Source organism: Artemia sp. Qi Xiang Cuo, chromosome 3 (genome assembly GCF_049724085.1).
Source record: "Artemia sp. Qi Xiang Cuo chromosome 3, ASM4972408v1, whole genome shotgun sequence".
Lineage (NCBI taxonomy): Eukaryota > Metazoa > Arthropoda > Branchiopoda > Anostraca > Artemiidae > Artemia > Artemia sp. Qi Xiang Cuo.
This window is the reverse complement of record NC_142796.1, coordinates 35,600,246-35,615,381: the sequence shown is the minus strand read 5'-3', so window position 1 is coordinate 35,615,381 and position 15,136 is coordinate 35,600,246. Positions and strand designations below refer to the sequence as shown.

Here is a 15,136-nt window from a genome sequence, read left to right as displayed (position 1 = left end):
AAAGATTAAAGGGCAGCTAGCCTCCCTCCTGCCTCCCCCAGAGTAGCCATATAAAAATTTTGAGATAGCCATTTTGTTCAGAATAATTCAAAAGTCCAATAATAATGCTTTTGATGAGGTTATGACTCTCCATGGGCTCTGGAGAAAGGGCTATAATTCGTATTGGGCGTTCTCGTACCGAGTACATCAGTATTGGATTTTTTTAAATTAATAAAAAAAAAACTTTCCGAAAAATGAGTTTTTCAAAGAAAAGTAAAGGCCATTTTAAAATTAAGCTCAGATGATAAAATTTCATTTCAAAATTAAAAATAAAAAAGACCAGAAATTACTATTAAAGAATGAATGAAACCCAAAACGAACAGAAATTAAATAAACAATCATAGCAAAAAACATAGAACAAGAAATAATATAAATAAATAAATAGATCTTAAAGCGACTAATGCTTAGATTGAATATGAAAATCAAGCTTAAAACGAAAAAAAACATTTTGCTATTGAAATATAAATGAAACTTAAAACGAACAGAAATTAAATAAACAACCAATGCAAACAAACATACAATAGATATTAATGTAAATGAATAACTAAATCTTAAAATAAGTGAAAATTAAATTGAATATGCAAATCAAGCTTGAAACAAACAAAAATCACTTGAACAAAAATGGCTATTTAGAAGTTCTTATCGGATGGGTTTGAGGAAAAAAAGGGCGTGGGGGGGGGCTAGTTGCCCTCCGATCATCTTTGATTCTTAAAAAGGGCACTAGAACTCTCGATTTCCAATCGAATGAGCCCCCTTTGAAGTTTATGCAACAACACCTTCTATATGAAGTGCCTCAAGGTAAAAAATAAATGGGGTGTGGGGGGAGGCTAGCTGCCCTCCGCTCACTGTTAATCTTAAAAAGTGAATTACAACTTTGAATTCAATCAAATGAGCTCTCTATGAAGTTTATATGAGCATCCCTTCTATAACAACCATATATGCCCCCAGGGCATAACTTACAACGCCTACCCCTGGGCCCTGAGGGGCTGTGTCGACACCGGAGTTTTTGTTATCTGAACTTCGAACTATTGTTAAAGAAATGTCTATCAAAATTTTATCTGATGTATTTAGGCCGTGGAGGGGGGCGGGGACTAGTTGCCCTCCGATCTCTTTTGACTATTAAAAATTGAACTCGAACTTTCAATTTCCAATCAAATGAGCCCTCTCTGAAGTTTATATGAGCAATCCTTTCATAAGAACCATATATACGCCAGGGCATAACTTACAACGCCTGCCCCCAGGTCCTGAGGGTTTTCTGGCAGCTGAGTTTTTGTTATCTGACTTTAGAACAATTTTTAACTTAAAAAGGGGCGTGGGGGGTCTAATTGCCCTCCTATCTCTTTCGACTCTCAAAAACTCAACTAGAACTTTCAATTTCTAAGGGGGTCTAGCCCTCTCTGGAGTTTTTACGAGTATACCTTCCTTAAAAGCCATATATTCCACCAGGGCATAACCTAGAACGCCTGCCTTCGGGCCTTTGGGGGCTCTGTCGATTACGGATAGTTTACTGCATTGTCTTAGGAATATTAAAAAAAAATGGTTATCAAACAGTTCGTGGTAACGAACTGTAAGTAAGGAGCGACCCGGCTCAATGGTAACCGAAACTCTAGAAAACGAGTTTTTGATACCAATAGATATATTAAAAGAATCAGATTTCAATGCTGATTTCAAATATATAACTTTCATCATGTTTAGGGCTACCCATCAAAAGTTACGCGCCTAAGAAAATTTGGCTGATTTTCAAAAAATGGGTGAAAGACCCCCTAAAAGTTATAGGACCTTAATGAAAATCCCACCATCATATTGTGCGTACTAGAAAACCGTACTGTAGAGGTTTCAAGCTCATATCTACAAAAATGTGGAATTTTACATTTTTTGCCAGAAGAAGGATAACGGGTGCGTGTTTATTTGTTTTTTTGTTTTTTTTCCCATGAGTGATCTTATCGACCCAGTGGTCCTATAATATCGTAGGAGGGCTCATTGGAACGGAAATTAAGAGTTCTAGTTTCCTTTTTGAGTGACCAAAAAAAATGGAGGGCAACTAGGCCCCCTCCCACGCTTATTTTTTTCCCAAAGTCACCCGATCAAAATTTTGAGATAGCCATTTTGTTCAGCATGGTCGAAAATATGATAAATATGTCTTTTAGGATGACTTAATCCACCGAAGTTCCCAGAGGGAGGGCTAAAAGTTATGAGCTTTACCTAATGTTAACATATAGTATTGGTTATTGAGAAGAATACAGAAGTTTTCAGGAGGGTTTTTTTCTGGTCGTGGGAGGGAAGGGTGGGTCGGTGGTTATGTTGGAGGATCTGTTCATGAAGGAAGTTTTCATGGGGGAAGGGAAATTGCCATGAAGGGGGCGCCGGACTTGCCAGCATTATTTATTGGTTATTGGGAAGTATACAACCATTTTCAGGAAGGATTTTTTCTGGAGGGGGGGGCTAGAGGAGGGGGTTACTCTGGAGAATATTTCCGTGGAGGATGTTTCTTTGGGGTAAGGGACAGTTCTTTGAAGGGGGCGCCGGATTTCCATGCATTATTTAAAAAACGATCAGAAATTAAATAAAAAAAAACAAGTTTTTTCAACTGAAATGTAAGAAGGAATATTAGAACTTAAAACGAACAGAAATTATAACGTATGTGAGGGGGTTCTCCCCCCACTCAATACCACCCTCGTTAAGCAACAGATTTTTTTTTTTTCTTTCAAAAGATCTATCTATTATAATTAAAAGGCCTTTTTGATTCAGGGGTTTGTGAATCAAATTTTTTTTAACTTTTAACGTAAAGAGCGTGGTATTGACTAAGGGGAGAACCCCTTCATATACGTAATAAAAAAACAATAAAAAAACAAGCGATACGGCTCAATAGTAATCGAAATTTTTAAAAACGGAAGTTTGATGTCAATAAATGTATCAAAAGAATGTGTTTATAATGCTGATCCTAAATATATAAATTTTATTAAATTTAGTATTACTCATCAAAGGCTACGAGCCTGAGAAAATTTACTCGATTTTTTAAAGAGGGGGAAACATCCCCTACAAGTGAAAGAATTTTAATGAAAATCACACCGTCAGATTCAGCGTATCAGAAAACCCTATTACATAGGTTTCAAGCCCATATCTGCAAAAATCTGCAACTTTGTATTTTTTTACAGAAGAAAAATATACGAATATAGAAGTTAGTTACGTAAGTTAATTTGTAAAGACATCCATTTAGCAAAAGAAAAGTAAAATTTTTATGCAAATAAAAGCTGCATTAACTAAAAAACGATCAGAAATTAAATAAAAAAAACAAGTTTTTTAAACTGAAAGTAAGGAGCGACATTAAAACTTAAAACGAACAGAAATTATTCCGTATATGAAAGGGGCTGTCCCCTCCTCAACGCCTCGCTCTTTACGCTAAAGTTTGACTCTGTCTCACAACTTTATTTTTTAAAACAATAAAAAACTTTAGCGTAAAGAGCAAGGCGTTGAGGAGGGGACAGCCCCTTTCATATACGGAATAATTTCTGTTCGTTTTAAGTTTTAATGTCGCTCCTTACTTTCAGTTTAAAAAACTTGTTTTTTTTATTTAATCTCACACAAACCGGCTATCAAAATGGTTATCTCAAAATTTTGATTGGATGTGTTGGGGAAAAGGTAATTAAAAAGGGTACTATTAAATAGGGCACAAGCCCTTTGAATTTCCAATCAAATGAGCCCTTTTTGAAGTTTCTACGACAAAGCTTTCTATAAAAAGCTTATATGCCCTCAGGGCATAACTTACAACCCTTGCCCTGAGGACTGTGGGGGGAGTGTCCTCCCCAAAAACATAATTTGTATGTGAAAATCAACTACGTAGAACAAAATGGCTATCTCAAAATTTTGATTGGATGTGTTTGGGGAAATGGTGGGCATGAAAGGGGTGTTTGTTGCTTTCCAATCGACCCCTTCCATATGAAGTGCCTCTGGACAAAAAAATAATAGCAAAAAAATAAATAAATAATAAAACATTGAAAAATAATAAAACAAAACATATGGCCTTTAATATAAGCAACGCTATAGCGTTACCTCTGATCATGGTTTTGTGCCTTCTATATGACTATGAGATGTCTTAAATAAGGCTATTTATGGTAAAATAACAACCAAAATTTGAGCAACTTTAAGGTGGGATCTTGGAAGGGAGGGGATTCTCCGTGAAAAGAAAAGTATGTGGGGAAACTTTCCTGGAAAGAAATTTTAAAACAGGAGGAGGGGTATTCCTGGCATTATTTGAAAGACTGTAACAAATTAAATAAAAAAGATTCAAGTGGAAGTAAGGATCAGCATTAAAACTTAAAACGAACAGTAGGCATTTTTTTTTTTACAACAACTGAAAAAGGCAGGGGCACAATCCTGAGCTTCAGACCCAGGCCAGGATAAAGGCACCTGCGTCCAAACATATAGGGACCTCTCCAGGCTTTTAAATGACAAACTTGGATAACAGACTTAAAATTATCAGCTGGCTATACATGACTGCAAAGTAAAATATATTTAACAAAAGCACAAGTCAAACTTTTGCATGAAGATTGGAGAGTTAAGAATAGCAGCCCCTCATACAAATAATAATTTCGGGTCATTTCCAATTTTCAATTGGAAGACTAGTTTTTTTTTTAAATCTAATTAGGTAATGTGGCTACTTAATTGTTGACAGTCTAGTAACTGTTACCAACACAATAAAAAAAGAAAAAGTTATCATGGAGCCAGAATTGTAGAGAGAAAGAGAGAGAGAGAGAGAGAGAGAGAGAGAGAGAGAGAGAGAGAGAGAGAGGAAGAGAGAGAGAGAGAGAGAAAAACTTACAACCCAAGCACAAACATTGATAATCAAGTTCTCAGGAATCCCTCCATATCCCCTATGAAAAAAGTTGGTGATAGTTTTGTTGTTTGGGTGAGTTCTACATTGGATTTCATCACCAGGTACAATTGGAACTGGGGATGTTCCTGGAAGGTCCATGAATCTCATTCTGTCATTAGGAGTATTCCAACTCATTCCACTTTAGTCTTCTGCAAACAAAACAGTTTCCCATAAGGCTCATCATGGTTTGCTATTTCTAGGATAACAAATACAGAAAAGGATAGAATCAATTATATGATTCACTTGGGCCAAGAAAACCGTTAGCCTATATACCACAAATAGGGAACCATTGTTTTTTTCTTTTTCAACATGCACTACACAACATTCAACAATGCAAATGAAATTAAGTAAATGTAAAATAACGCACATAAATACCTCCATATGTTAATAGGTGTGGTGTCAATTGGGAGGCATCTGCCCCCCCCCAAGATTTCGAAAAGTACCCTTTTTGGGGGGTAATTACATTAGAAAATGTCTTTTTTGTTTTTTCATTATAATAGGCCTAATTGAAAAAAAAGACAAATTTGTCCCTTCCTAGATTCAGATAAACAAATTGTGCCCACCTCTAAACTTTCTGTAATTGACACCAGTGGTTAATAGAAAGTCAGGTCTTGATTGAGGATCTAGGAATTAGTGACACTGATTAATTTAAAACTGTTTTTTATGGGTATGATAGAAACAAAACAGAAGAAGTATTATGAAAGACTGCAGCAAATTCCACATTATGTTCATTATAACAAGTCAGAAGCACAACCACTAAAAGAGAAATGTATCTGTTGTCTCTATACAGTATATCAAAGGCAACTCAATAGATTTGCCTATAGTAAAGGCCATAAGGCTCCTATGTTTTATTATTATTTTTCCCTCAGAGACAATTCATATGGAAGGGGTGGTTGTATAAACTTTGGTGGGACTCATTCCATTGGAAATTCTAGTGCCCCTTTTAAGGGTGAAAAGTGATCAGAGTGCAACTAGCCTCCCCCCTTCCTCCATGCCCTTTTTTCCAAAACTAATCTGATAAAAATTTTGAGGTAGCCATTTTGTTAAAATTAGTTCAAAGATCAGATAACAATAACTCCAGGGTCAAACACCCCCAGGGCGCAGGGGCAAGTGTTGTAAGTTATGGTCTGGGAGCATATATGGTTTTTATGGAAGGACTGATTGTAAAACTTCAGCGGGAGCTCATTGGATTGGAAATCGGAAGTTCTAATGCCTTTTATAAGAGTCAGAAGTGATTTGAGAGCAACTAACCCTACCCTCACAAGGCCGTTTTTTTCCCCAAATGCATCTGATCAAAATTTTGAGATAGCCATTTTGTTCAAAATAGTTTCAAGATGAAATAACAACACTCCAAAGTCAACACAACACCTTGAGCCCAGGGCAAGGGGTGTGAGTTATACCCCAAGGTAATTTAAGATATTTATGTAAGGGGTGGTTGTATAAACTTCAGAAGGGGCCCATTTGATTGGAAGTTGAAATTTCTAGTTCCTTTTTTAAGAGTCAAAACTGATTGGAGGGCATCAACCCCCCCTTCCTCTACACAGAGACTGGGGTGAGGGTTGTAATGTGTGCTCCAGAGGTGTATAAGGTTTTTATGGAAGAGGTGGTCACATAAACTCAGGAGGGGACTCCAATGATTAGAAATTGAAAATTCTAGTTCCTTTTTAAGAGTCAAAAGTGATTTGATGGCAACTCCCCCCCCTCCCTCACCAACCCTATTTTCCCCAAATGCACCAATCGAATTTTTGAGATGGTCATTTTGTTGGTAATACACCAAAGATTGTATAACAAAAACTCCTGGGTTTACACAACCCCCAAGAACCCAGAGGCAAGTGTTGTTAATTATGCCTCAGGGGCATATAAGGTCTTTATGGAAGGGGTGGTTGTATAAACTTCAGAGGGGGCTTGTTCAATTGAAAATTGAAAGTTCTAGTTCCCTCTTAAGCGTCAAAAGGGACTGGAGACCAACTAGCCACCCCCCTACCCTCTTTTCTCCAAATCCATCCACTACATTTTTGAGATAGCCATTTTGTTAAAATAAGTTCAAAAATCAGATAGCAAAAACTCCAGGGTCAACAAAACCCCCAAGAGTAAGTGTTGTAAATTATGCCCTAGGGCCATGTAAGGTTTTATGCAAGGGTTTTAAAATAGTTCAAAGAGCAGATAAGCCCAACCCCCACTCCCACTAAAAGAAACTTATTATTGATATTTTATTCCAAAGTTTAGGGTAGCTAACCCCTGGCCCTCCCTCCATGGCCCAACTCTCCCCAACAAAACAACTTATTGACAATATTTTATTCCAAAAATTATGGGAACTCACCCCTGACCCTCCATGGCCCAACCTCCTCCCAAAAAACAACTTATTAACAATATTTTATTCCAAAACTTAAGGGAGCTTACCTCTGTCCCTCATTTGCCCAATCCCCATCCCCCCAAAAACTTTATCAATGATAAATCATGGGACCTGACCCCTGGTCCTCCCCCACCCGAAAAAACTTATTAATACTATTTTATTTTAAAAATACGGGAGCTGGCCTCTGGCCCTCCCTCCCTGGCCCAACCTCCCCCCCCAAAAAAACAACTTAATAACAACTCTTTATTCCACAAATCATGACATCTGACCCTGGCCTTTCTTCATGCCCTCCCTCCAAAAAAAAACAACAACTTATCAACAATATTCTATTCCAAAAATCATGGAAGTTGTCCCTTGACCCTCTCTCCATGGCCCAACCTCCCCCCCCCAGAAAAAACAACTTATTAGTGTTATTTTATTCCAAAAATCATGGGAGTTCAGTTTAATTTCATTAACTCTTTCCAAGATTGTTCAAGACAACTATAGTTTTCCCTACAAACAAGAGTTTGACCACTGCTTGTTTTCCTAGCAGTAAGAAGGTCCTCATAGCAGCATTTGTTGACTTCGAATCTGCTTTTGACAAAATATTAGAGAAGAAGCTATGTCAGATTTCAAAAACAATGGACTTCCCAGACAAATTCATCTATTTCATCTCTGACTTAATTAATAATAGAACATTCAAAGTGAAGATTAATGAAGCTACATCCTCTATTTGTAGACTCCATCAGGGTTTACTGCAAGGATTGCCACTTAGTCCAATTCTTTTCCTCCTCTTTCTATCCAAGCTCGAATTTTCAAGTGAGAGTTTAGGGCTAGCAGCCTTTGCAGATGACCTCACCATTTGGGAAGTAGGGTACAACAACAAAGAAGCAATTGGAAAGTTAAACGCTGCTCTGATCGAATGAGTTCGATTCTCTAAAGCATTCGGAATGAGTGTATCAGCCCAAAAAACAAAAGCGATGATGCTGAATAACAAAAACATTTCCACTCCAATGGCTCAAATAATTATTGGAGGAGAGAGACTTGATTTAGTCAAAGAATGCAGATTACTGGGATGGAAAATTGGCCATCGAAGGACTTGGAATAAACAAGTAGAGGTGATGAAAGAGGTCTGCATGAGAAGGATTGTAATTCTAATAAGACTTGCCTCTACAAAATGGGGAAACTCACCAACTGCATTAGGAACTTTTTACAAACAATATATAAGGCCAAAAATGGAGTATGGGATAGTTGCTTATGGCCATACCGATGAAAAAAACATGTTGAAATTGGAAACTATCCAGAACATGGCACTCTGACTGGCTCTTGGCTTGTACCCACATACTTCTAGTGATCGCACCAGGAAACTAGCAGGAGTTGTCCCTATAAGCGAGAGAATAGCCAAAGCCACTGTTAAATATTATACCAGGATCCAAGCCTATGGGGAGCTGCACCCCATTTTCACTCTTTGTCATAGGAGTGCTAGGCAGCAGAATAAAATCGGGATTGCATCATGGCAAGCTTTTTCAACACTCCGTCCAAACTGGTCATTAGATAAAATTCAGGTTGATTCTTTTAAATTTCCTCCTCCATGGAAGTTTTGCCAACCAAATGTCAGCCTAAAGTTTATACAAGACAAAAAGGAGAACAACCCACATCAACTAATTATGGCTGAATTCTTAAGAAAAAAGGCTACATAGTTTAAAGAGCATATGCAAATTTGTACTGGTGGATCCCTAGTAGGGAATAAATCTGCCGCAACCGCAAAATTCCACAGAGCTCTCTGTCGATTCAAAAGCCTCTCCCACTGAACCCCTCAGTTTTGACGGCTGAACTGGCAGCAATAGCTGAATCACTAGAGGCAGTCAAAAATATACCTCTTCATTCCTGCAAAGTAGCAATCTTCTCAGATTCTCAGATTGCTCTTAAACTAATCCAAACCTTAACCTGGAATGCAAAGGACACTGATTTGCAGGAGATAAGAGAACAGCTTGATTCTCTGTATAAGATTGACGTAGCAGTGGTTTCCCAGCATATTCCTAGCTGTGTAGGCATCCACTATAACAAAAAAGTGGACATTCTTGACATGGAGACTGCAAAGTCAATCAACCCACAGCTTGTTCAAAATTATTCAATCGCACTTAGAGATGCAATTAGAAACCGCCATCCTTATAGAAAGCCTCCTCCTGCTTTGGCTCCAATTTTCAAAGAGCCTGAAATAAATCAGGTGTACTTTAAAATAAAAAGCTTAGCAGTAATACTGAGAAGAGAAGAATTCAGATGGAAGCAGTATAGTGACCCAAATTGTAGACTCTGCAAACTGACTGAAGAAACTTTGCAACACCTTCTCTTTGAATGCACTGCAAGTGCTCCTGGAATTTATAAACTACATACCTTATCCCAAAATTTTAAACTTCCACTAGATTGTGGATGCTCCCTTGTCAGCCTCCATTGAAAAGAAGTTTTACAGAGAGGCAATTGATGTGTTAATCAATTTAGATGTTCTTTGAGTGAGTAAAATCTTCTGAAGTATTGTAACTTTAAAGAAGAGGGGTCAACAAGCAGAAGAAGGGGAGGGTCCTATCACAAGAGCTGTAGAGGTACCTGCCGAGTTTACTCTTAAATTCTAGGGAATTGGTAGCAGGACCCTACACTTCCCTTGTTTGACCCTTATGAAAAAGCTGATTTAATTTCCCCCCCTTGGAAGAATATAAATTTAATGACATGGAGGAGAATCCCCCAACTTGGAGCCCAGAAAGACACCAAATGACAGAGTCCAAGTGATTTCTAACAAAGAAAAAGAAATGTGCAGTTAGAAGCCAAAAGGATTCCAGGTGCTTTTTTTAAGAAGAAGAAGTAAAAGCAAAAGGTCTACTATGTATTTGGTGCTTTACTGAAACGAATTATATTGGAAACGATTTCTTTTGTAATTATTATAATATTGAAAATAAAATGAAAATAAAGGCGAAATAAAATCTTGCATTGATAATCTTTCAACAATTAGTGTCATTTTATATCAAATGTCCCATTTTATTTTATAGTTCTTGCCAAGACTGTTTCAAGACACATATAGTTTTATTTTGGAATAAAAATTGTTTTGAGATAGGAAATTTTGAAAAACTTGAAACTTTGGCAATAAAAACCAAACAGAAATTAATAAAAAAAAACTTCATAATTTCAAATGGAAACCACCATATATTAGCAAAATTGTGAAGGTCATTTGTGAATTATTAAATTTGGAGCTTTAGCATCAGCTGACCATCTCAAAGACAAAGAAAAATTTATTATTGATGTGATTCTTGATCTAGTTCATTATTAACATGTTTTTTGTTGACACCAGTTAGTTTGCTTTGACTAATGATAGAATATAGTGAGTGTCTCACCATGGATGTTCAAGAATAATTTCAGATTTTGGAGGGGCTGCAACACAACTGAGCCGGAACAAGCAGGTTTCACTCATTTGAAAGTGAACCACAAATGGAGGAACAAACAGCACCAAGGTACATTCCACCATCAATCACATTCATACTTAGTAGAGTACATGTGGTGGGCAGCAGTAAAGGCAAAAGGCCAAGTTCATTTTAAGCGATTCCTGAGGACATTTCAGCATTCAGGGAGCATATATCAAAGTTGTAGTTTTCACAATTTTGCTAATAAAGTATTCTATTTTCATCATATTTTTTTTCATTAGCATAAATAGGTTTGGTTAGGTTAAAATAGGTTTATCTAGGTTATGTTTGTTTTGTAAAATTTGTTTCTAAACTATTACATTTTCATCATAATTTTGTTTTATTACATTAGCATTTACCACACTTCACTTATCGAGTGTGTTTTAAATAATAGATGAGTACCTGATTTTGTTTTCTAAATTTAGGAAATATATTTGTAGATCTTTGAAACTTCATAAATTACAATTAAACAAAGTTGTGAAGCTGAAAACAGTTTTCTTGTACTTCATTGAAGCACAAGATCTATTTTGAAAATTTTTTAAAGGTCATCACAGGTCAGTACCCTCTAGAGGGAGACAGAGTGGAGGTAGATACTTCAAAACACCTTCTTAGGACATCCTTAAGTCTGTAGATCAATCCCTGACAGTTTCATTTTCCTAACCTAAGCCCTTTCCAAGAAAGCAAAAAGTAGCTCAACTAGAATTTTACCAAAAAAACAGTATCCAATTGAGCAAAATCATAAAAGGTAAAATTCTACTTTAGCTACTTTTGGCTATCTTGGAAAGGGGTTAGGTAAGGAAAGAGAAACTTTCAGGGATGGGTCTACAGGCTAAAGTATGTCCTGAGAAGGTGTTTTGAAGTACCTACCTTCACTTCTTCTCCCTGTAGAGGGTCCTGACCTTTATAAATCTGTGTAATAAAAGAAACCTTGCAACATAGATCCTCTGCTTAAATGAAGTAGCCTACAAAAAAAAAAATTTTTTTCAGCTTCACAATTTTGCTCAATACCAATTTATAAGGTTTTAAAGATATGTCATAAATTTCCTAAATTTTGAAAAAAAACATTAATATGGCTTAAAATTCTACTCAAATAACAGGAATTGCATTTTCAGAACTAAAGCAAGAGAAAAAGAAAGTGATAACTGAAAATTGAGGTAACATGTTGTTTTGTCAAAATTTCAGTAGACCTGCCATGGGTAAATTTGTAGGTGGCACAACAATTTAGCTAGGATGAGTGAAAACATCATTTAATTTCTTTTTTATGCTCTTTCATAGTTCAATAATTGCTTCTGTTGCAAATTGCATCTTGAGCCCATAAAGGGCCCCAAAGGTAATTCATATTTGTAACTCCACAAAGAAGTTATCAATACTAGTTAAGTTATTGAAAAGTTGTTAAAAACATATAAATAGTTTATAAACAAGTTATTTAAGAGTAATATACTCCAAAAATACTTATTTATAACTATTCAAAACTCATTTATTGGGCAACTCAAACATCAGCTAAACCATTTTCCTAACATTTCAAGTTTTCCAAATGTTGTTGACAAAAATAGTGCTGAATGATGCAATTTAAAACTGTGCCATCAACAATTCAGGGTATATATTTGCACATTAGGGGGTGGGGGTAGGTAAATTTCATGGAAACTTTGCAGTGGGCCATATAATTTAGGCTACCTAAGATGAAAGTGAAAATATCATTTGATGCTTTTTCCATGCTCTTTCAAAATTCATATAAAATACCTTTGGGGCCCCTTTAAGGGCTCAAGATGCAATTTGGAACAGAAGCAATTATTAAACTATGAAAGAGCATGAAAAAGGCATCAAATGAAGTTTTCACTTTCATCCTAGCTAAAGTATTGTGCCACCTCCAAATTTACCCAGCCATGTAGGCAAATTTCAGGACCCTCTAGAGTCTAGAGGGAGAAGTGATGGAGGTAGGTACTTCAAAATATCTTCCCAAAACATAGTTTAGCCTGTAGACCTATCCCTGAAAGTTGCATTTTCCTAACCTAACCCCTTTCCAAGATAGCCAAAAGTAGCTAAAGTAGAATTTTGGTATATATTTACCAAATCATATTACTGAGTTACAACTAAAGTGAATATACCACTCAATACTTTTATTTATACTCTTTACAAATACAATAATCATTTCTGTTGGAAATGAATTTTAGCCCCCACCACTATATATACCAATTCTGACATGGGCGTAGGGAGGGGGGCAGCTGCCCCCCAAGACCTTCAAATTTACATTAGATATGGCTGAAAAAGCAGATGGTTGGAAAAGCAGTTGATAAAAGGCCCTCCATCACATTATCGGGTCAATATATACCAAATCATATTATATGAGTTTCAAATAAAGTGAATACACCATTTGATGCCTTTTTTTATGCTGATTACAAATATAATAAAGCATTTCTATCGGAAATCAATTTCAGCCCCCCCTCCTATATAGGCTATACCCAACCTAACCCTGAATTGGCATATATAGGGGGGGGGGAAATACATTTCCGATAGAAATGCTTATTATATTTCTAATCAGCATAAAAAAAGGCATCAAATGGTGTATTCACTTTAGTCCTAACTCGATGACATGATTTGGTATATATTGACCCATTATTGACTGCTCCTCCCCCTAGACAATATGCTGCCTACGCCCATGCCAATTCATGGTATAGGCTATATTTGCACATTAGGGGAGTGGAGGTAAAGTTTAATATACCACTCAATGCCTTTTTTTATGCTCTTTACAAATATAATGATCATTTTTGTCAGAAATGAATTTTAGCCCCACCCCTATATAGGCTATACCAATTCAGGGTATATATTTGCACATAAGGGGGTGGGGGGTAAGTTAATTACCTCTCATTTACATCAGAAATAAAATTGCCCTCACCCCCCTAATGTGCAAATATATACCCTGAATTGGTATAGGCCTATATAGGAGTGGGGGCTAAAATTCATTTCTGACAAAAATGATTATTAGGCTATATTTGTAAAGAGCATAAAAGAGGGCATTGGGTGGTGTATTCACTTTAGTCGTAACTCAATAATATGATTTGGTAAATATTTACCAAAATTTTACCCTATTTTATCCCCCATTAACATGCTACTCTTGCATTAGCCTATAGTGTTGCCTTCAGAAGAAGACACTCTTATACTATTAACTATGAAGCGATTCACAAAATGAAAAAGAAGGATGTTAAATAGACCTTAGAACTAAAGATCTTTGAGATAGGCCTATGTTAATATACTCGAAATAAATAGAACATCAAAATTCCTTTTCTTTTAATTCTTTTTCTTTCTATTTTTGCTAAGTTGATTGCGAATGTTGCCAAGTTTGTTGCCAATGTACCATAGCATGACATACCATGTTTTCTAGGAGACTTTAACACGAAAGTAGGGAACGACCGATCCTTTTCCGTAGAGGTTCTCGGCGAGCATGGCCTGGGCCAGCGAAGTGAAAACAGAGAACTACTCATCGACTTCGCGCTCCTCAACGACCTTGTAATTGAAGATACCCTTTTTTCTCATTGGGATATACACAAATATTCTTGGAGATCTCCCGATGGCCCCATGGCCACACCCAAAATCAGAATGACCATTGTCTGTGAGCAAGAAGTGAAGATCAAGTCTACTTGATATAAGGGAATATAGCAAAAGTGACGTAGGCTCAGATCATAATCTGATGGCAGTTAAAATCTACCTCAAATTGAAAAGAAATGGAAACGCAAAAAAAACTCCCTTAAACTCAATCTTTGAGAAACTGAGAATGAGAGAATTTTAGCAAGCCTTTAAACTAGAGATGAGGAATAGATTTGAAACCTTGTCTTTGCCAAATGAAGCTGATAGCGATCAATACTGGGAAAGCATAAAGTTGTGCTTTCACGATGCCGCGGAAGCTATCGTCGGGTACCGCAAGAGTCCAAAGGACCAGTGGCTATCTGACGAAACATGAGAACTCATAGCGGCGAGAAAAAAAGTAAAAGTATCACTTATCCAAAGAGAAATCCCCGACCGACAGATTCTCAGAAACGATGAATACAGAGCCGCGGATAAGGCGATGAAGAAGCGTGCCAGAAAAGACCAGAGAAACCTGCTGGAGTGGAAAGGCAAAAAAAGCAGCGCAGAGAGATGGCTCAAGAGCCGTCAATAAAATCACTAATGAGATTATTTGAAAGAAATCCTCCATTAAACCTGAATCAGTAAAAAACCCCTCGGGCATTCTGATAACTGAGCATTCTGACGTAAACAGAGTCTGGGCCAGCCACTTCGAATAGCTGTTGAACAGATCTCCACCAGACGATCCCCCAGAGATCCCAGAAACAACACTGTTTTCCATAAATATCAGCACGGATCTGCCGTCATCCACCGAAATTATAGCAGCAGCAAAAAAGCTGAAAATGGGAAGTCACCTGGCGAAGACAGGATATCATCAGAAATGAT

General features: G+C 36.9%; 1 protein-coding gene across 4 annotated transcripts in view; it reads right to left on the bottom strand.

The window, feature by feature from the left end:
* Positions 1-14,089, bottom strand: part of LOC148954041 (mechanosensitive cation channel TMEM63A-like) — a 65,162-nt gene extending 51,073 nt beyond the window's left edge. Inside the window, exons 1-2 of one of the 4 annotated variants that reach the window (XM_089085759.1) lie at positions 14,061-14,089; positions 4,859-5,061 (exon numbers count right to left, since the gene is read on the bottom strand). In XM_089085759.1, the coding sequence (XP_088941885.1) occupies positions 4,859-5,047 (189 nt within the window). In that variant the 5' untranslated portion in view covers positions 5,048-5,061; positions 14,061-14,089. Of the gene's footprint in view, positions 1-4,858; positions 5,062-13,803; positions 13,834-13,902; positions 14,019-14,060 lie in introns of those variants that run through there. The other 3 variants (XM_089085757.1, XM_089085756.1, XM_089085758.1) reach the window with 3 other exon arrangements.
* Between the last annotated feature and the right edge of the window lie 1,047 nt (positions 14,090-15,136).